Here is a 22,135-nt window from a genome sequence, read left to right on the forward strand (position 1 = left end):
TTTTAATAATTTCTTAAACTTTCTTTTAAATGTCACCGAGCCGTGAGACTGTATCTCTCACCGTACTACTCAGCCATTGGCCGATTCGAAGAGCGTAGGCGCAAAACTTCGAGCCAATGCTTTTTAAATGCATTCATTTTTTTCGAATCCTAAAAAAACTAATAAGTATTTTTAAAAAATTTAAACGCAGAATGAAAGAATACATTATTACTGAGGGCCGAAAGTCCTTAAAACCTTCTACAATGTTTATTTTAATAAGTTACAGGGGTGAAAAAAAAGAGAAAATTTAGTGTGATTTTTAATTTCAACTATCTCATTCAAAAATTTTCTGTTTATTCTAAGTGACTTTCGACCCTCGGTATTAATGTAGTCTTTCATTCTGCGTTTAAATTTTTCAAAAATATTTGTTAGTTTTCTCAGGATTCGAAAAAAATGATTGCATTTAAAAAGCATTGGTCAGAAATTTTGCGCCTACGCTCTTCTTACCGTTTTTTTCTTCGTAACAGCTTATTGTGATTATCTTTGATTATTTAGTCTAAGCCTTCGGTTTAAACATTAATTTTTGAATCAAAAAATATTGCATTTCTATTATTTTGTACTTTCGAATATGCAATAAATAATCAAATTAACAAAACAAGTGAAACAGCTAAGACTGAAATTTTGAAAATAGATAGATGAAGTTTTTCTGCCACGCAACGTAAACAATCAAAATTCCTTAAATAAAAAATAAGTTTTAAAACCAAGCTCGTATTATTAAAGTCACAACACTAAATAAAGACTTTTATGCTTATCATAGTTTACATATTAAATTTTTTTCATTTCTCTATTTCTATTCATTTCTTTTAAATTTACCTGACTGGAAGTTCCAGTTAACACATTTTTGCATTTGTATGCAATAAAAAAATATACTATTAAATTGTTGGCCTCGGTATAGTCAAAAGAAGACATCAAAGAAAAGAAGTATTCATTTAAGTCAAAGATACACTGCGCTTTTTACGTGTGTCAAACAATTTTGATTAATGGAAATTCTAGATGCAAATAGACAACAACGACGTAAACTATATTAGGCCTTATCTCTATCAAGTGGAATCAGTTAAACGGGAAAGCGTTCCAACAATAGAAACACCTACTAACCGTGAAATCAGACACGAATGTGTCCTATCGTCCATTCTACTTGATAACTGCTTAGATTGCATATTTTAACAAGTACTAGAATATGCAAAATAAGGTCAAAAATAACTGGTAAGCCCCCTATCTAATATAAAATATGATGATGATTCAGCAGTGTTAGCAGATAGCGCAGAAGATCTCTAACTTCTACTGCACATTAACTAGAGAAGGCGATGACATAGGCCTGAAAATTAACAGTACTAAAACCAATATTATGATTATAGGCCGAAGCCTTAAATACTAGACCAACGTATCTGGCAAAAAGAAAGAGTAAGAGAAACGTATCGAGCAAGTAACAACACTAAAATACTTGAGCTGCTAAATAAGAGAAAACCTAGAGTCGCAGAAAAACAACTCAGGTTTGTCAAATACTAGTTTGTACTTTATCTTGGAATAAAAGCATGGACTTTGAAACTCGATACAATGAACTGCCTTAAGGATATTATAAATGTGAACATATCGACGTATGCCTAAAATATACTGGATGGATCAAATCGTAAATGACAAGATTTTGAGAATAATAAAACACAATTTTTTAACATTAATAATAATTATCAAGTCCTCATAATTAGGACTTATATATCATAGATACCGAAGAAAAATTAGCGGACAGCAGAAGACCGTGATTGGACAGGACTTAATTTACATAAAGTCTTGAGAACTGCAAAATCGCACACAGGTCGCATAAATCGTTGCCAACTTCCAGTGAAGAAGACGATGTTAGACGATGAAGGTGTTACAATGTTTTCAGGGTTATTCGCGAGAACTGTAAAGTTTTACTCCTTACTGATTTACTGACCTAACATAATCTTCTTAAACTCGTGTCATAGCCTATCAGCATGTTCGCGTTTTTGTATACCTATTTGCGTGATGTCATGAAAAATCGGAAAATTCCTAGTCTTGAACATTGGTCCTCTTTCTATATTAAAGATCGAACAAGTTCCTTTTCAAATCCTGTCTATCATTGCATATAAGTCTTTTTGTCTCGTTTTATGGTAATTCTAGAAGAAAAGTCCTAGTTTTAAAGCTCGGCTTTCTAGAATATGATATCAATAGGTCAAAGGTCACAAAACTTAGTTTCGACACGCTCAGGAGTCCTGTCGGGTCCTTAAATACTTTGCTTTATTAATTTATTAGATTAGTTTTTAGGGAAATACAAAGTATGTTATTTTGGAGGAGCTTAAAACATGACCAATTTTACATGTTGTCTTTTGAATGATAGAACGTAATAAGAATTCCTATAATAATAATTTATGCTATTCATCACCTATTAATGTTATACACCACCACAACTATCTTGTTTTTTATGCATTTGTAAATTTCACATTAAAATTTAACTACACTAACTAACATTTAACACAAAATATTCTGGCGGTGTCGGTATAAACTAAGTTATACGAAGTTGCAGCATGCGAATCTATCAGTTATCTTTCGTTTATTCGGTAACAACATTCATAACAGCGTATCCTGCTGTGACTCAGATTACGCTGCGTATTACGGAATAATCTTTTTTTTTTATTTTTAAAAAAAGTTTAAATACATTTAAATAAATAATATATAGACAAAATATTCATTTACATTTTAGATTATTCATTTTAAATTTCTGGTTTGTGTCGACATTGTGTCGAAATGTACTTTGTTTATAACCTACTTTGTGTTGTTTTCATCTGAAACTTTGAAGTGGTTCTTACAATATACGAAATACTTCTGTTTAAACAAAGAATGTCATACAAATGAAAAGGTTTTCTGCCATTTCTTTCTGTTTCTTGTGAATATACCGTCTACAATCATTCAAAATTGATGACCGTCGATTAATGTTGTTTATAGTGCCAATGTGTTTGTCGCAGTTGAAGTTACAAATAGCTCTTTTACATACTGACTATATTGATTGTAAAGTACGCTCCTTTGGTAGTCGCCATTGGTTGTATAGTTGAAAACGGTACCTCTGATTTTATTTTAAAAGTATAATGTCTGCTCTTTCAATGCAGCTACAGTCCAAATTAAGCCTCAATGTTCTGGTGGCCATCAGGTTTAGAGTATTTACTGGACCTTTAGTTCCTTTTTTTCATAGGTATTTCCTTGGCACTCTGTTATCATCAGGATGCTTAATTCTACAAAATCATCAAAGTTTTATGTTCTTGATGGTATGCAAATTCCAAAATCCAATTTATGTTAATAGGTCCAAAGATGTCGCTTCAAATTTTTTTTTTCAAAAAATCCTAATTACAAACTAACTGAAAGAAACATTTTTTTGTATTTTCTATCGCAAATGGCTTTCGAGTAAGTAACATATAGCTTTGATAAAGAGGCACGCTACTGATTACCTCTTTAGAACATTGGTTCTTCCGACAATCAGCTGTTTTTACCAAATATAATCTTAAGTAATTCACTAAATCTTATATAATATATCAAAAATAGAATAAATTACCTCAGATGATTTCATAATTAAATCGTTAAGTATGTTAGAGTGCAGCATAATTTCTTCAAATATTCTGATACAGTTTATATGGCTATAATCGTTTTGATTTTTAGCGGGTGTCATAAATCGAATATTACTTCTAAAGCCTCCTAAGAAGATCGAATACACCTTTATGGCAGACCATCCATTTATGTTCTATATGACGGAAAAACCCTTAAATCTTGTTCTATTTTCTGGAAGGTTCAACATGTAAATCAAATGTGAAATATGATCTGTATGAAAAATCTCACTGTATAGGTAGATAATGTTCATTTCTATTGTATTTTATTAACAATTTTACCAAATTTGACTATTTTATTAAACATGTTATTTTATTATATTTTATTTATGTACCTCTCCATAATTTTAGGGATTTGGCAAATGAAAAATAAAAACAATGAGGTATACAAATGTCAAATATCATAAATCTTCTCTTTTTTTCTTAATACTATCAATAATATTAAGCTCAATTGCTTAATATTATTTTTTTACTTGACAAAAGTAGAGATAAATGCTCACAATTCGAATTAATTTTTTATTATTCCTAAAAGAGAGGCAAATGATTTTGGGCTTTATAATATATACTTCATTACTAGAATACACCTTTTTTAAGAATGTTCAAGGAAAGCACCAAAGATTGGATAATTATATACTGTTAGTTATATATGAGAACTTAGACTATGCTGTTTAACAAATAATCTAAAAATGTATTTCAAAAATCACTTGAAGGCTTAGAAGATGTATTGGACCTAAAAATCAACACCACAGACAAAAATATTAGTAATAAACCGGAATAGAAATCAGAGAGTGAACATAAGTATAAATAATAGTATAGAAATAACCAAAGTGTTTAAGTTTAAATACCTAGGCAGCTGTATTGGTAAATATCTAAATCCTCACTTAGAAATCCGAGCCCGAATTGAAATGGCAAACTTTTTAAATATGCGACGACTCTTATGCGATAGGTCACTAGATCTGCGAATAAGATACAATTATGTAAACCTAAGATACAATTATGTAAACCTCTACATATATTCCAAACTTTTATATGATCAAGGGTGGACGCTTGTTAGTTTGAATATATCTGAAGCATTTGAAATCAAGGTATTTAGACATATGTTACGAATACCTTGGATTTCCTACACCATCAAGTTAAAAGTTCTTGATCCTCACCAAATGAGCAAAGAACGTGAGCAAATCATAAGAAGCGGAAAATTGTTAAACAGCGGAAGGAGAAACAACAGATATGATTTTTCACAAGCTCATAATCGAGGGAAAGATTGAGTGTCAACGTGAACCATAACCACGACAGCGAAGTTCTTTTCTTGGGTAGGACGATTTCTCTACAATGTAGGAGCCCTACCTGCCCACACAGTGGTCTTCTTTTCTATTAAGCCCAAAAGCCAAAGCTGTTACATACGATTTCGCTGTTTCAAAGGTTTTTTTTTCATCCTCCTTAATTACCGTTGTGGTCTTCGTCCGTTATTCTGGACAAGAAGCTATTACAGGGTACTCCTAGACTACATAGTGATACAGGATACTCCTCTATTACTTCTCTTTTTTCTCCAGTCCTGTGGCTGGCTCAATATAGGCATAATTCATCTAATTTTTATAAATGGAAATGTGACAGTTAAAAAATATGATAACAGACAAAATTATTCTTCATTTTATCTTAATGCAGTAGATTGGATTGGACCGAATGAAAATATTTGGATGATGAATTGGTTGCACGTATGAGTCCATTTCAATAACAAAAATAAATTTTAGAATTACTCACAATCTATTAATTGAATCTGGGAAGACCGCGACCGGTTTTACACACTAAACTTTGCTTTTCATCGTCGGGTCTCCGGAAGGTTACTTAAAATGCTAAAAATTAAAAATTATGATTATTAGTTTTCTATCTGGTACGTTATAATTAGTGCCAATATTACGTACGCATGGTTTGAAAAAGTATATAAATAGTACTTACATTGAAGAGTCAACATCAAAGAAGTACTTGGAAATGACCAGGAAAAATCTACGTTTGGCAGTTGGTTTTTTAACTGGTCATTGTCAACTAAGCAAACACCTTCACACACTGGGGCTAGCAGACACACCTCTATGTAGGAAGTGTGAACGAGAAGACGAAACTGTAGAGCATGTCCTATGTGAATGCCCAGAGTTATCGTTAATACGAGAGTACGCGTTCGGCGAGTCCTGGCCCACACCTGCCCACATAAGAGAGATGTCTCCTGGTGACTTGTCCACCTTCCTAGAAATGGCAGGATGGACAATGAGCTACGGGTGACAGCTCCCTGGAAGGATGCACAATAGGTCAATTGTGGCCTAAGTGCTGTGAAACTTAACTCGCCCTCCCTAGTCTACAGATGCAGATACAGATAGTACTTACATGCAATTTTAAGGGATGTAGTAACATAGGTGCTTACTAAATATTCATTTATGTTATGTTCTTCTCTTCCACCAACTTCAATACACATTGAAAAATACAAAATGTTTCTTGAGGAGAAGATTAGGAAACAAACTATTCTTGTTCAGATATAGGAAAAAACTTTTGATGTAATTGTTTGTAAAACTGTAAGAGATGTTAACGTATTGAATTTATTTTGATTTATTTATTGAAGAGTTTGTTAAATGAAAGTGGTTTAATATAGCTTAGTGAATAACACTGCTTGGGATATGTATATTATCGAAGATGGTCATTTATGAAAAAATTATTGAGTGAAGCTACCTATGGTAGTGTATGGTGGAAAATAACCTGAAATATGAGGTGGTATGATAAAATAAAAACTGACACAAATGAAGAAAAACGTAGAAACAGGATATCTTATCATACGCCCTCACAATTATAGGTATTTACCATCATATACTACAATAGGTGGCTTCACTCAATAATTTTTTTATAAAATAACAAAAAATCTCCAATAAATAAATAAATCTCACATGTATCTTAAATATACCTCTATAATAAATTTAAATAAATTTAATGAACATAACGTTTTTTATAGTTGTACAAACTAGTTTTTTCCTTTATTTCAAAAACAATATTTTCTTCTCTAATTTTCATCTCAAAGAACATTCCACATTTTTAGACGTGTAATGAAGATGATGTCCATCATACATCACATAGCATAGATAAACGTTTAGTATACACTTATACAGGGTGGTCCTGAAGTAATTGTACAAACAGAAACCGTAGATTCCGCACTTTAAAATATTACGATTTAAGCCAACTTGCTTTAATAAAATGTTGATATTAAGAAAGATACAGGGTGTTAAAGTGGAAATTTAAAATTTTATTTTTTGCTATAACTTTTATGGTTGTAAATGTTTTTGGACAAAAATTTACAGTTGAATGCTTTTAAGTAGGATAAATTAAAATTTTATACTTACTTTACTTTAACTAATAGGGGGCGCCACATATGCTACATGTGTGGCATAAATTTGCGCTTAACTTTTTTGCTCTTTAAGCTAGCTCTATTTATCTTAAAAAATATCAAAGGTACATTATTTTTACAAAGAAAAGGTATACTTGTTAGTAACCTGAAAATTCAACCGTTTTCGAGATAAATGCATTTTATAAGTCAGCTGCACAATAATTCTTAGTTTGATATTTGTGTGGTAAAACACTGAATACCCGTAGATAAGCATAATTCATAGTTTATTCTTATTAAAACAACTCAAAGATGATAATGTAACATCACAAAATGCTTTGTTATGGATGGTAAATGTCTTATTGGAGAAAATATATTTCATCTTCTTCTTTAGCTATCGCTTCTTAAGTTTCTATAATGGCTATGTATTACTTTTTCTATATTGTAAAATGCTAAAAACCCAAAATATGTGGTTTATGCAAGATGGTACACCACCACATTTTAGAGAGAAGGCACTTAGAACATACTTAAATACAACTTTTCTGAACGTTGGATTGGTCGTGGTAGTCATATTCCTTGACACTGTGGTGAGATATTGATATAATTATTTAATTCGTCAAAAATCCGAAAACAATACTTATTATTCACTACGTAAATTGTTCACCCATTTTTATTAGGACAAATAGAAACTAGAGCACATCTATGTGTCCTGTTTCATAATACTTTTGCTACAAATCTAACCTGAAAGACCCAGCATTTTTACAAAAACATCATCGTTGTCTTAATAACCAATATTGTTATAAATATAGTAAACACACAGGCAATTTAGTTCAGCATATTATTAGTTCGTTAGTAAATCATAATAGTCCATTTGTTCGAAATGTAATTATAGTTACTCGTAAGCTGTAACGTAATCATATAAATAAGTAATGTCATCGATAGGTTATTCCGTGTGTATATAAGTAACCAATGAACGAGATACATCACAGTTTAATACATTATTCAACTTCTTCGACAAATAAGATGTAGTTCCATAATATACCATAGTTCCATAATATACCATAAGATTTGGATATGTATCCAAAATAATATATTCATCCATTATACATTATAGCCACCACGTAGCCCCGAATTTAATCCGCTTGATTTTGGTGTATGGGGCGCATTAAAACAACGTGTCTATAAGAATCCCATAAACATTCGCAACCAACTATGGAAAGAAATAAATACTGCAGCAGTTTCTTTAGAAGCAATGATGCTATTTAATATGAGACGATCTTTTATGGAATATATTGACAAATGAATTAAAGAACATGGGCGACATATCGAACACTTACTTTGGCAAAAAGTTATGTTATTTAGTTTAACTATTTCTTAATTTGGTTTGTAAACAAAATGTTTTGAATATGACTCCAATTTAACATAAAACATAAAATGTTTGATGTAAAATCTGATTGTTCTGTTATTTTGTCAAATACATACTATTATTAAGTATCCTGCTGATATATTTATTTTATTTAATATTTCGTTAACTATTAACTTTAGTTAAAGGTATTTTATACCAAAATTCAGAAGTATTAATGTTTTTGTCTATTTTTTCTTCGTTGCCTGGAGTAATTGCCTTAGATCAGAATTATGCAGCTGATTTTTAAAATGCGATTATCTCAAAAACTGTTGAGTTTTAAAGTTATTAACAAGTATACCTTTTTTGTGTTAAAATAATTTATCTTTAATATTTTTTATCCTTAATACAGGTAACTTAAAGAGCAAAAAAGTTAAGTGCAAATTTATACCACATATGTGGAATAAGTGGCGCCCTCTATCAGTTACATTAAAGTGTGCATCAAATTTTAATTTCTCATATTTAAAAGTACCTAGTTGTAAATTTTTATACATACATGTTTACAAACATGAAAGTTATAGCAAAAAATAAAATTTTAATTTTGCACTTTAACACCCTGTATCTTTCTTAATATCAACATTTTATTAAAGCAATTTGGCTTAAATCGTAATATTTTAAAGTGTAGAATCTACTGTTTTTTTTTGTACAATTACTTAAGGACCACCCTGTATACCTGATAAGTCAAATAGTTTTTAACATTTTAAGTAACCTTTCCTGAGACCTCACGATGAACAGCTAAGTTTAGTGTTCAAAAACGGTCGTCCAAGGTTCAATTACAAGATTTTAAGTCTAATATTTATTTCTCTAACCTTGTTGAGAATATTTGGATTTCACAGGACAGGTAACCAATTATTTTCCTATTAAATGCGTTGCACGAAGAATTTCTATTAAGTTGAGCTATATCATTAGATTTTGATATTTTGGATTTTTTTTGTTTAGAATAAATATTTCACCGAAAATTAAAAAAAAAATTAGGCAGAAGTCTTATAAAAGACTAGAGTTCTTAACCAACAAATAGGTAAAGAGTATTTTCAGCCTATATTTTAATGTAACTTAATTAATCGCATAATATATTTTTTGTATTTATCTACTTAAAAAATTAATAAATATTTTCAAAATGTCAACCGACAGTATTACGGGAATCACCCTGTATATTTCTCGAATATGTATTATGTATTTAAGAAGTACAAAAATAACTCGGACGGGAAGTCCAAGGTCGTCGTTATGATAATGAATCGTTCTTGTAAATCAAGTAAATGTTTTCTCGGTGAATTCTGCACATCTTCGTAGGTGACCTTTGATACTACTTAATGTTAACATCAATAACTTCGATAAAACTACACTGTAATTCGTTAGTTAACTATTAACTTGTATACCAAATAATCATGAAAACTGATAGATTTTATATTAACTATGAACTTAGGTATTGATTTAAAATAGTATTAAAAAATAATAATAATTTAATAGAAAAATGTGCATTAAATTTATAACAACATTAACCAAAAAAAAGGTTGAATATTCTCAATAATTTCTTTTTTAATAAGATAAAAAGGCCAACCGATTAGATCTAACTGCAACAAAAAAAAATATGCAGAACTTACAGAAATAGATGTTCACTTAATATTGTACACCTAAAATTTGACACAGTGTTTGAATAGATCTGAATAACAAAATAAAATTAACAAATGTAACTAACAATATCAAAGATGTTAGTCGATACTAATAAAACAAGTGAAATGAATTAAGGGGAAGACGAATGAATCAATCGAAAATACGAAAAAGGATATTCAGATTTGTCCCACTAAACTACACCATTTTATTATACATTAATTATATATATTAATTCAGACTTGAAAGAAATACTTAAAAAGACAATACGTATGAAACAGTTACAAGAGGTAAAACGTCCAATATAATACGAAAACACAAAATTAAGTACACAAATCATAGTCAAAACAATATAAAGATTATTTCAATTAAAGTTTAGGTGTTGAAAAGTACGATGATAAATCGATGCCATACTGAATCCGCAAATAAAATATCGAAAAAATTTTAAAAAATCTTAAAATGATTCGAGTCATTCATCATACTAAAAGTAATGTGTAATAAATGCATTGGTAATAATATTATACGTTTATGCCGCAAGAATATATTTAGTAACCAATCATACTGTTTATAGCAGAATAGATAACTTGTTAAGGTGTGGTTTGAATATGTTAATGTTTGTTTTGTCAATAATCATTAATAAGCAATTTACAATTAGTTATAATTTAGTTAGTATATACGTAGCTTGTTCAATTTAAACCCATCTTTTCTCTATCAAAAATTTATTGATAAATATATACAAATAATTACCACTACAATTAAGACACATATCCCATTCTTTCAGTAACCGATGTATACTCTGCTTAAATGTAGCTCTTGTGGCTGTTGTTTGAAACATTAAGATTTATTGCTTCTATAACGCTTTTGCGGCATTTTGTACTTCTTCGTTTGGCTGGAAACGATTACTTTTTAAGGTCTTTTTCAGTAGCCCAAATAATGGAAAATCGCAAGGCAATGAATTGGGAATATAGAATGCTCTAATATCCCTCATTTCTTTTGTCCTAGATTTTCTTTGATTACTTTAGCAACATGAGGTCGTGCATTGTTGTGCAGAAGAATGAGACCAGGTGAGAGTTTTTTAGGACGTTTTTGACTTATTCCTAGATGAACCTGAAAAAATAGGTAAACATGACGCTGCTTGCAAAAGGTTGAACTTTTAACTTCTTTGCGTGTTTCTATTGCATCGATCCAACTTTTCGATAGATTAATCAAAATCTTGACACCAAGATTCGTCTCTAGCAATTATTGACGGCAAAAAATCGATACCGTTTTGCCTGTTTTTCGTGAGATGTTGCAAAGATAAACCCATTCGCAATCTCTGGTCCTCTGACAAAAGGCGAGACACCCATTGCACACATACCTTGCTGTAAGCCAGTTTGTGTACGATATTATGGACTGATCCCATACTCAGAGTTACATTTTCTGAAATTGCTCTTTCAGAACATGTTCAATCCATATTCCCGTATGTTAAGGCAGTACCCAATGCACTTGGTCTTGGCTTATCATTCGTCTCCTCTCTTCCGCTCTTAAATTTTTGACACAATTTCTTGATAGTTACTTACGCAAAACATGCGTTTCCATAAACTGCTCGCATTTGCATGTAAAATGCAAACGATCAGCACGTAACACTAGAATGATGCTGATTATATTTAGATGGATTGTTAACAACAAACTCCATATTTAAGGCACAATAATTAAAATCGTAGTCAAGTATAAATGTTAGGAACTGATCCGTGTGACGTTTACAAACGTAATTAACAAACTAAAGCAAGTCAGTTAAGTGATAACAATTGTTTCCCAGGCTAGCCTGACCAAACATGACTTTTAATCAAACATGCCTATAAAATTACTAAGTTTTTTATTAGCAGAAACTTTTTTCTACTTAAATGCAAAATTTAAAAAATTGTATAATTTATCAATCCAGAGTATTTTAAACCCTTTTTGGTAATAGTCTATCTTTGTTATCAATTAAAATCAGCTGTCTTCAATTCCAAAGTGTCTTCAGGTATTATTTTTAACATTGCGAAAAAATGTGCTAAAGAATTACGTTAAGTCCTACAAGTGAATAAAGTAGAAACTATTGGTTTTCTAATGGATTATAACTTTTGTAAATTTCAGTTCTGATGTTGGATACTTTCTTTATTCCTCCTACACCACCTAGTCCAAAGTATGTGTTCAATGGTGATCATCCATTCCTATTTTACTTAAGAACTAGTGACGGATTAACGCTATTTTCAGGAAAATTTAATTCACTATAGTTTAGGCCTGGACAAGCCGTAAAAGATACAGTTTTAAAATGTTGAAAATGCACCTTTTAATTTACCAAAAAATAAATTTGATTGCAGAGTATGGTTTTAATTTATTATGTTCATACATCCAAATAATTTTTACATGTCTTATACCAAAATGCTAAAGAATAAAGATTAAGTCCTACATTTGGCTTGAGTTATGAATGAAAGTCATCATATTTTTGGCAAGCATTTACCAAAAGGATATATCTCTCGTATATTTTAGTTGGAGTGATGGCTGCTTCATCTTTATATACTCCACCAACTATTCGTATTTACCAATTTAATGCAGATCGTCCATTTCTATTTTATTTAAGAAGTTATGATGGATTTATGCTATTTTCAGGAAGGTTTACCACGTACTGACACTACAGATATATTTTTTACATATTGAAATCATACCTTGTAATTAACTAAGAAATAAATTCTATTGCAGAGCATTTTTTAATTGTTTTGATATTCATGATAAAAATAATAAATAATTAAATAAATTAAATGTACCTTCTAAAATCTCTAGAATATTATATCAGAATTGATTTTATGTCCTTAAATAAATCCTAGATTATAAATATTCCTTCTCCTTTGGATTATCTGAGTTATTCTATTTATGTGTTTTTTGCATACAGTCTTTGTTTTGTTATTTATTCAACCGTTTATTTCTTATATTTTCCACATGTATCCTACATCTTTATTTCGTACTCTGTGTGCTCTAATGTTTTATTCTTTATTCCATGAAATAATAACCTAGTGATTTTCCCTTTTTAGGCGTTTTTTTAATGTTTTGTACTGTATAATTTATGTTCTTTCTATAACTCTTGTTATATTTAGTATATTGCAGAGTATTGTCGCTCCTCTTTTGAATAGGTTTAATAAGTTAACTAGTCCCCTCAATATTTTTATATGCGTGATATCAACCAACTCTTTTATTTTGTTTTTCTGTTATTTTTATTATTTGCTTTTGGGGACTATAGACGTCTACTCATTTTGAAAGTGTGTGTCAGTGGTCTGTCTATATTCAGCGTCTTCTACTAACTGTAATATAAAAATTCAGATTCAGGTACGATTGCTGTCGTTCCAGCAACTTTAGATTGCTGTCGTTCCAGTAACTTCAGAATATTTATTTCTACTTCAACTTCCTCGAATTATATTAATTACATTATATTAGGTAATATTATTTTTAAAAATATTTCATTCGCGTAGAAATAACAATATATAAATATTAAAAATTTTCAATTTAGTAGGGAATATGTTTTTTATTTGTTTGGTTCGTGAGTATTTGGGTTTGAAGATAACATTAAGTTTAAAAATCCGTTATGTCCACTTTTTTAGCCATGTACAAAAATTTTCAAGAATAAGTCAAACAATTGGATAAAGTTAGTGAAAGTGATATTTGTGCCAAATGTATATATTTAATGAATTAAATCTCATAAGATTAAGATATTATAGCCACTGCTATACCCTAGAAGTTTTTATCTATTTTCAACCAACTATTTCTTTACGAATTAAATACTTATCGTCTATTTCTTTTTTATTTGAAAAGTCGTGATGTGTTTAAGTTTTTTGTAGGAAGGTTCATTAGATATTGTCCCTACAAAAATATTTTTAATTATTTAAAATATACTTATGTAATTTATTAAAAGATCAATCCTATTTGAGTGCTTTTTTTATTTGATGTGTCTTCTTCTGCTTTTAACAGAACATCTTTAATTTTACATCTTTTAATTTCTTTGCTTATTTTGTTGGTAGTAATCAATAGCGAGCCAAGGTATGTGAAGCTGTTAACATGTTTAAAGATATGATTTCCAAAGAGTCTTTAGTAACCTTATGGTTTTCTCTTCGTTAATGACAAGATCGACCTGTTTCGCTGCCGTTTCCAATTCTCGGAACTATTGTTTAACATATCGCTTGCTTCCCCTATTATGTCAATGCCATTAGCATATGCTAAGATTTGTATCGATCTGTTGTAAATAGTACCGCTGTCTCTAATTCGTGTCTATCGGACTGCTTTTCCAATGCAATATTAAAGAGGTGACAAGCCAGGACATCCCCCTTTTTAGTCCATCGCCCATTCTTTATCTAAAATGTTCAAGAATTCTCTACCTGTATCCTAACACTAGCTTTTAAGTTAGCAATTGTTATTCTTGTTATTCGGATAAGTTTTCCTAGTATACCAAACTGACGCTTTGATTGGTAGAGTACTGTTCTCTTGAAACTGTCGTATGCTGCATTAAATGTGACTTTTTTAGCTTAATTTTAAGCCCAGTTGCATCCCTAAATATATTATATAGGAAAATCGTATAAAACATGTTCTAGCTATACATCTGATATATAGCTTTTGATTTTGCGATAGAAAACCAATATTGTTAGACGAATAAGTTAACTATTTATTACAACATTAGATCCTAAAATCCATTTTAAATCAAACTACTCGAGCTCAAAATATTCTAATTGTAATATAAAAATCGAAATCTATTTAAGATTGCTGTGCTTTCACCAGAGATATTCCAAATATTTATGTTTACCTAAATTTCCTCAAATTAGCTACAATATATTCATTATATAAGATAACTTAAGTGTTAGAAAGAAGTTGGTTTTGTGCTATTTACCAATTGCATTACGTAATAAATTGTGTTCGTAGAAAGGCAATATTAGCAGTCATATCTAATTTACAGTGATTTGGCCATTAGAAGATAGATCTATTTTTTTAAAAAGTTTGTGCAAAAGTGCTAAGGAATAAAGTTTAAGTCCTAAAACTTTGGCAAAATTAAGTTTTGTCTCAAAGTAAGCGTTGAATAATCTTTTGTTTTAGTAATGATGATGGCTGGATCGTCTATGTATCCCCAACCACGGCCTCGGCCATACATATTTAACGCAGATCATCCGTTCTTATTCTACTTAACAACTAGTGATGGTTTAACACTGTTCGCAGGAAAATTCAACGAATAATAAAACTACAGAAAAATGATAAGCAAATTATAAGTTTGATTCTAATTTTGACAAATAAATCGTCTTGTGTCATGCATTTGAGTTGTAAGTTTTCCATCATCGAGTCTAATGGTCGCAGTTAAAACATTATACAAACCTCAACATTTTCACGAGTTTCGGTTCTAGGTACCACGGGTTAAAAAAATTAACTTTAGAATGACTGCGCTTTTAGCAATCAATATTAAATGATAGTTTATGAATTAAACGCACAAAAATTATATGTTTCCACGTATTATATTTAATGAATGTAGGTTTTTTGCAATAATCACACTATTGATTTGTTTAACACCATATTTTGTTCTTTTTTTTAAATAATAACATTTTGTCAATTATTCAATATGCTCAAAATAAGCACACTTCTGGTTTTTAATTGGTAGACGATTCAAATGTTATATGCATATTTTACCAATGTTCCAAACATAAGAAGCTTACTCAAATTAAGTTCAGTTTGAAGATGTTGACTTCTAGTATTTTTTTTAAATCGAAGAAATCTTGTAGTTGTTTTACTTCTCTGCTATTGCATTGAAAAATATTGTGAGAAACAGTTATTTTTACTACAAATTTTCAAGACATAATATGTGTGCACTATTCGCACCTCGAGCATAAAGAATGCCAATAAAACATTCTAGTTCAACTACCATCTAAGTTCAGACCTCATTTAAGTAAAAGTTTGTGCAGAAGTGCTAAAGAAGAAAGTATAAGTCCTATACAAAAGTTAAGCGTTTGCCCCAAATGGACGCGTTGAATAATCTTTTGTTTTAGTAATGATGGTGTTCGGAGCGTCTAAGTATCCCCACCACGGCCGCGGCCATACGTATTTAACGCAGATTATCCGTTCTTGTTCTACTTAAGAACTAATGACGGTTTAATAATGTTTGCAGGAAAATTCAACGAATAATGAATCTATAAAAAAATGAATTGGAAACTATCATAAGTACGACTTTAATTTTGACATATAAAACTTGGATTACGCATTTTAGTGATTTTTTTTTCAGTTTTCTATCATCGAGTCTAACATTACCAAATCCTGAAATTTTTTAGGATTTTTATATTTTCGGTTATAGGTATGAAACGACTGCGTCTTTAGCACTAAACATCAAACGATGGATTGCGCATTAAACGAAATCATAACGCATAAAACAAAAATCAGTTACGAAAAATATCATTATTTTTATTATTATTGATTATCATTTATATTTGACTTTTAGTACAAATCGGCAAATATTTTGATCGATGATTCGATCACAGAGAATGCCAATAAGACTTTTTAGTTTTACTTCTGTTAAAGTCCAGATTTTACTCTTTAACTGTCTATTTACTTCTGGTTCAGCTTCAGGTTCATTAAAATATTTTACACGATTTCGAGCCTTTAGCCGCCAGGCGCTAACAAGCTGTTTATTTATTCAGTGAATAACATAAACTTTTGTTCCTTGATCCGATGCTCTTTAAATATTTTGTTTAGAAAATTTCCTTACATTGTATGAGGGATTATACAATTCTTAACCTTTCCATTTTACATAATGGAAAGGTTAAGAAAAATAAGTTGATATACTTACATAAAATATTAGACCAAACTAACACGTCATGCTTGATCCTTCTTATCAAAAAAGTCTAAGGTATCGTTCGAAATATGTTCTGGTATATTTCAAATAGGTAAAAGAAATAAGAATATTAATATTTCTTTTAATTGTAATCAGATAATGTAAGTCAGAAGTTTCAAGACGAAGATTTTATTTCTATTAACTTGGTGTTTCTTCGTTTTCATTGGTTTTGCCAAACATCGTGCAATGTTATTCTTAAGTAAGGTTTTTAATCTAAATGCACCACCATTATATGCGGCTGTACTGAATATTACAGACCTAAATAGACTTTTTGCCTTTTCATTGCCTTGTGTCAAAAGTGTGACGGTACACAAAACAACTCTACTGTCTACGGTATAAAATTAACTTCTGAATCTGTTGTAATTTTGGATGAGAGGGTTAAAGATTATATTATAATAATAATTATTAATATATTATTTATTATTATATATTTTTCTATTATTTATTAAAAAAATTAAAGCAATCTTTTTGTCCACTTCTCGTCTTCTATTCTTGAAAAAAGTCTGACCCATCTCCATTTTTACCTTGTACTTAGTCTCATTTCTTCCACCATAGATACCTATTCTGAATAGTTATCTTTACCTAAATTTCATCAAATTAGCAACCAAATAATATTAGACAGCTTACGTGTTAGAAGAAAGACGGTTTTGTGCTTTCTACTATGTAATCCTATTACATATATTAAAATGTTATCTTAGAGAGTCAGTACTAGCAGTCATACAATACATTAGTATTTACAGTGATTTGACCAGTATACGAGTACAATATATTAATTTTTTAAACTCAAATATCGTAAAAGAACTTAGTTTTATGTTTGTGCAGAAGTGCCAAAGTTTATGTCTCATAACTTTAAGAAAATTAAGTGTTGGTGCCAAACGTAAGGGTTGAATATTTTGTTGTAGTAATGATGATAGTCGGAGCGTCTCTGTATCCCGAACCACGGCCTCGGCCATACGTATTTAACGCAGATCATCCGTTCTTATTCTACTTAAGAACTAGTGATGGTTTAACAATGTTTGCAGGAAAATTTAATGAATAACAAATCTGTGGAAAAATGATATAAAAATTATTATAAATTCGATTTTAATTTTGACAAATAAATCATCTTGTGTTATGCATTTGAGTTGTAAGTTTTCTATCATCAAGTCTAATATATGCAGTTAAAACATAACCTAGACCCAAAATTTCTTACGAATTTTGGTAATGGGTTTTGTGAGTTTTAACCAGAATTTAGCTTTAGAACACTGCTCTTTTAGGACTACCAGAACGACCAACGATATGGTCTAACGATGGTTTACGCAGTAAAAGCACATAAATCAATAATAAAAAATCCTATTGATTACCATTTATATTAAACTTTTTTTACAAATCTTACCAATTATTTGTTTACAAGAATTAAATTGAACAGACTAACACATATTTTCACGGGATAATGTTTGTGCACCACACGCACCTCGAGCAAAAACAATGACAATAAAACATTCTAGTTCTTCTACTGTCACAAGTCTAGATCTCTCTCTCTAATGTTCTACTTGCTTCAGCTCCACTACAATATAATACATGGTTTCGTCTCTAATTAGACGCCAGCTGCTAACAAATTGTTCATTTATGTTGTGTTTGGCATAAATTGTTGGCCCTTGATCTGATACTTTTTTTGTTTAGAAAGTATATACCTACAAGTATTTTGTTTAGAAAGTTTTCCAACATTACATGAATTAGTATAAAACTTTTAACCTATCTATTTTAAAAAATTAGCTCCGCGCCTAGCAGATTCTGGCTAGTATATTGTTTTCCAGATGTTTTGTGAATTTTTTTGCTTGTGGCAATTCTCGAAAAACTGTTTTTTGGAGGTGCTCGCTTGCAGTACAGTAAATATAAGTTATGTAAATACACATTGTCTTTAGAAATTTATCATTAATTGTAAGCAAAACATAACTGAACATAGAGGGCTTTTCTTTAAAGTCAAATGGGTGGGTAAAAAATCCTAACTTGTAACCGAAAAGATTTATATATAACAATAAAATTAGTATGTTATACTAATTTCATCATCAGATAAGTCTAAGGTATTATCAGAAATATGCTCTGATATAAAGTTCTCGTTAGTATTTTTAATTGAAAAAATTTTACTTTTCTTACTTTTTTCACTGTCAACAAATCGGAGTTATCTTCAGGCAAGTAATTTAACCAGTAAGACAAAATCAAAAAACATAAATGTACTTTGATTCACACATATTTCTTCACACTGAACGGACAACAGAAGTTAAAACAAATTAGTAGATTGCATTTCGAAGGACTGATAAACCTTTTCTTATCACCAGGAGCACTACCAAATACAATAAATAACTAAAATTATCGACAAATACTCGCCAAATAACCACTTTCAGCCTTTATAGGTACCTAGTCTAGAGTCAGTCGTTCTAAATTAATGTTAAGGTTTAAGCTAAGGTCACATTTTTAACACTCATTAATGCGTCATATAAATATCTATTACATGTTGTTTTAAACATATCTAGACCTATTATTGTGATTTGTCGTTAAAGACCGACAACACGCAACGCGTCATAATTTTCAATATCTAACGTGGTCAGATTTTCGTCAGAGTGTGACAGAATGCTAAAACATCAAGACGAGGTTATATTCACCAGGCCGCAAGACCGCGAGTTTGTTTACATATTTATTATATTTATATATTTAAATATGGAGGAAAAAGTAGTAGAAGAATAGAAAAGTACGAAAGTATGATATTTTGTACGACGTACAAAATAAGGATGAACCCAGTACTTCCTGGATTCATGTCGTAGCACAAACAATTCCGCAGTAACAGTACCATTTCCTCTTCATCATCTAACCAATCCATAACATACGTTTTGCATCACATATGTGTCCGGCATATCTGATATCTCGCATTCTGACTTGCCGTGTTGACAACAACTATTGTTGTCGAAAAATGTGTTCTTAGCTTGACTTTCCTAACAATCATATTTTATACATTTTGAGTTCTTTGGCTTGCACACAAAGTAAGAATTTTATAAAGTTTATAGTCGAGATAATCTTTTTACTTTAGTAACTCTGTGCTTATAGTTTAAAAGTCATCACTGAATCTCTTCAACTATTGTAATACAACTTATTAAAGTTTATCGTAATTTTTGTATCTATGTAAATGCAAAATGCTTAAAGAAGTTGGTTGTTATTGTCCATTCAGATTAAAGAACGGTTTTAATAGTTTGGTACAATTTTATTTAAAATCATGTCGATACAGCTCAACTATAATCTTAGCAATGTGAGAAAGAATTTCCACCTCACCATAGACTGAAGAAATCCTGTTAAATTTTTATTATACTACCACTACGGTATGTGTCAAACATACTTTAGGTGGTTAACTGTACAAGAATTACATACAAATATGACTTATTTTGTCTATCATTTTAAGCTCAATTTTTTTTTCTAAATATGTAGCTCGTATATTGAATATTTTGCTATATTATGATCTAAGTTTTTAATTATGTTCCAATGCTCGTCATGTCAACGTTTAGTCTTGACAACAGAGTAAATTTTGCTATAATTTTAAAAGATATTTGAGAAAATATGTGCTATAGAATATAGTTCTAGTGTAGAATATTGAAGAGACATCTTTTTTTGTCCAATATTTAAATAATAAATACCATCTCTTCGTTTTTAGTTCAACTCATATTTGGATCTTCATTGTATGTTCCTGTTGATATGTATGAATTCAATGCAGATCGCCCATTCCTCTTCTACTTAAGAACTTTTGATGGTTTCACATTATTCGCAGGAAAATTTAATACATACTAATGCTCTAAAGGTTTAATACAATTTGCTGTATTTTATTTTTGACAATAAATTTTACTTCTTTATTTGTGCTCTAGAATTTCGATGTGTTGATTTTTCCAGGCTAGATACACACTGCATAATATCTAAAACTGTAATGATTTTCATTGGTCGAAAACAATAATTTACAGTTGACAGTTTATTTTTTCATAAGAAAACTAAGTTCCTGTAGCTGGCTGTATACCATGTATTAAAAAAAATTATTTAAAATCCTTTATAAAAGGTATATAATTAAAACACCCAATCGGGCTACATCAAAAAACGTTTTTGGAATCTATATTCCATCATCAGTGTGTCTAAGTGTACAATGTTTTCAGCCACTAAATATTTGGGTGAAAATCCGTTAAAATGTTTTTAATTTGAATTTAAGATACATTATTAGATCTTATTATGCTATGATGTTTAAGTTACAATTGGAATTGATAACATGGTAACGAAAGACTCCACTGGAGGTTGCTGGTCCTGAGACAAAGTCTGTACGAGGACTTGTTGATAGCAACTCTTCGTATAGCTATCGATAGCTATCAACAAGTCCTCGTAGACACTTTGTCTCAGGACCAGCAACCTCCAATAAAGTCTTACGTTGCCATGTTATCAATTCCAATTGTAATTTAAATATCATAGCATATCAGATCCAATTCTTCTTCTTCTTAGAGTGCCGTCTCCCTACGGAGGTTGCAATCATAATGGCTATTTTTATTTTTGAACTTAAAAAATAAACAAATGCTGCTCTAACTAAACAAATCAATCAATCTGCATTAATATCAATCACTTATATTCTTCAAGCGTGAGTTCTGCCTTCAGCTAACAGATCTTCTTTCTTGAATCTTTCCCTGTATTATGAGTCTTAAAATTTCATATTTTGGTCCCCTCATCACGTGGTCTAGGTATTCCAGTTTTCTGGTTTGTATAGTGGTAATTAGTTCTGTTTCTTTACCAACCCTCTCCAGTACTTCTTTATTTGTAATTCTATCAGTTTATGATATTTTTAATACTCTGTGGTATAACCAGAGTTTGAAAGCCTCGATTCTTTTTAAATTGTATTTTTTAATGTCCCAAGTCTCAGCCCTATATAATAATATTAAAAATATATAACAGCGAATGGTACGTAGTCTGATCTCCAAATTTAAATTTTTGCACGTTAGGAGTGGCTTCATTCGTATAAATGCTGATCTGGCAATCTCTATTCGCCTGTTCATTTCTGCAGTATGATCATTGTTTTCATTGATCAAAGTTTCCAATTTCCATATTTTTCTACTTGTTCTATCACGTTACCATTGGTTGTCAATAGTTGATGTATATTTTGTGGTCTTTTTGTAATTAGGATGTACTTCGTTTTTTTAGCGTTTATAGTAATTCCCATCTCAGCACTATTCATACTTAAGCTTTCGATAAGATGTTGA

General features: G+C 30.3%; 1 protein-coding gene across 28 annotated transcripts in view; it reads left to right on the plus strand.

Annotated features, from left to right (window-relative positions):
• The window catches only part of LOC140434818 (antichymotrypsin-2-like), a 169,184-nt gene that overhangs the window by 21,260 nt on the left and 125,789 nt on the right, over window positions 1–22,135 (plus strand). Inside the window, exon 4 of one of the 28 annotated variants that reach the window (XM_072523371.1) lies at window positions 20,563–20,763. The exons of 22 other annotated variants lie outside the window; for them this stretch is intronic. In XM_072523371.1, the coding sequence (XP_072379472.1) occupies window positions 20,563–20,696 (134 nt within the window). In that variant the 3' untranslated portion in view covers window positions 20,697–20,763. Of the gene's footprint in view, window positions 1–3,702; window positions 3,967–12,127; window positions 12,359–12,523; window positions 12,679–15,106; window positions 15,318–17,785; window positions 17,938–20,562; window positions 20,764–22,135 lie in introns of those variants that run through there. 5 more of the 28 variants (XM_072523362.1, XM_072523359.1, XM_072523355.1 and 2 more) reach the window with 5 other exon arrangements.

The sequence above is a fragment of the Diabrotica undecimpunctata genome, chromosome 2 (genome assembly GCF_040954645.1).
Source record: "Diabrotica undecimpunctata isolate CICGRU chromosome 2, icDiaUnde3, whole genome shotgun sequence".
Taxonomy (NCBI): domain Eukaryota; kingdom Metazoa; phylum Arthropoda; class Insecta; order Coleoptera; family Chrysomelidae; genus Diabrotica; species Diabrotica undecimpunctata.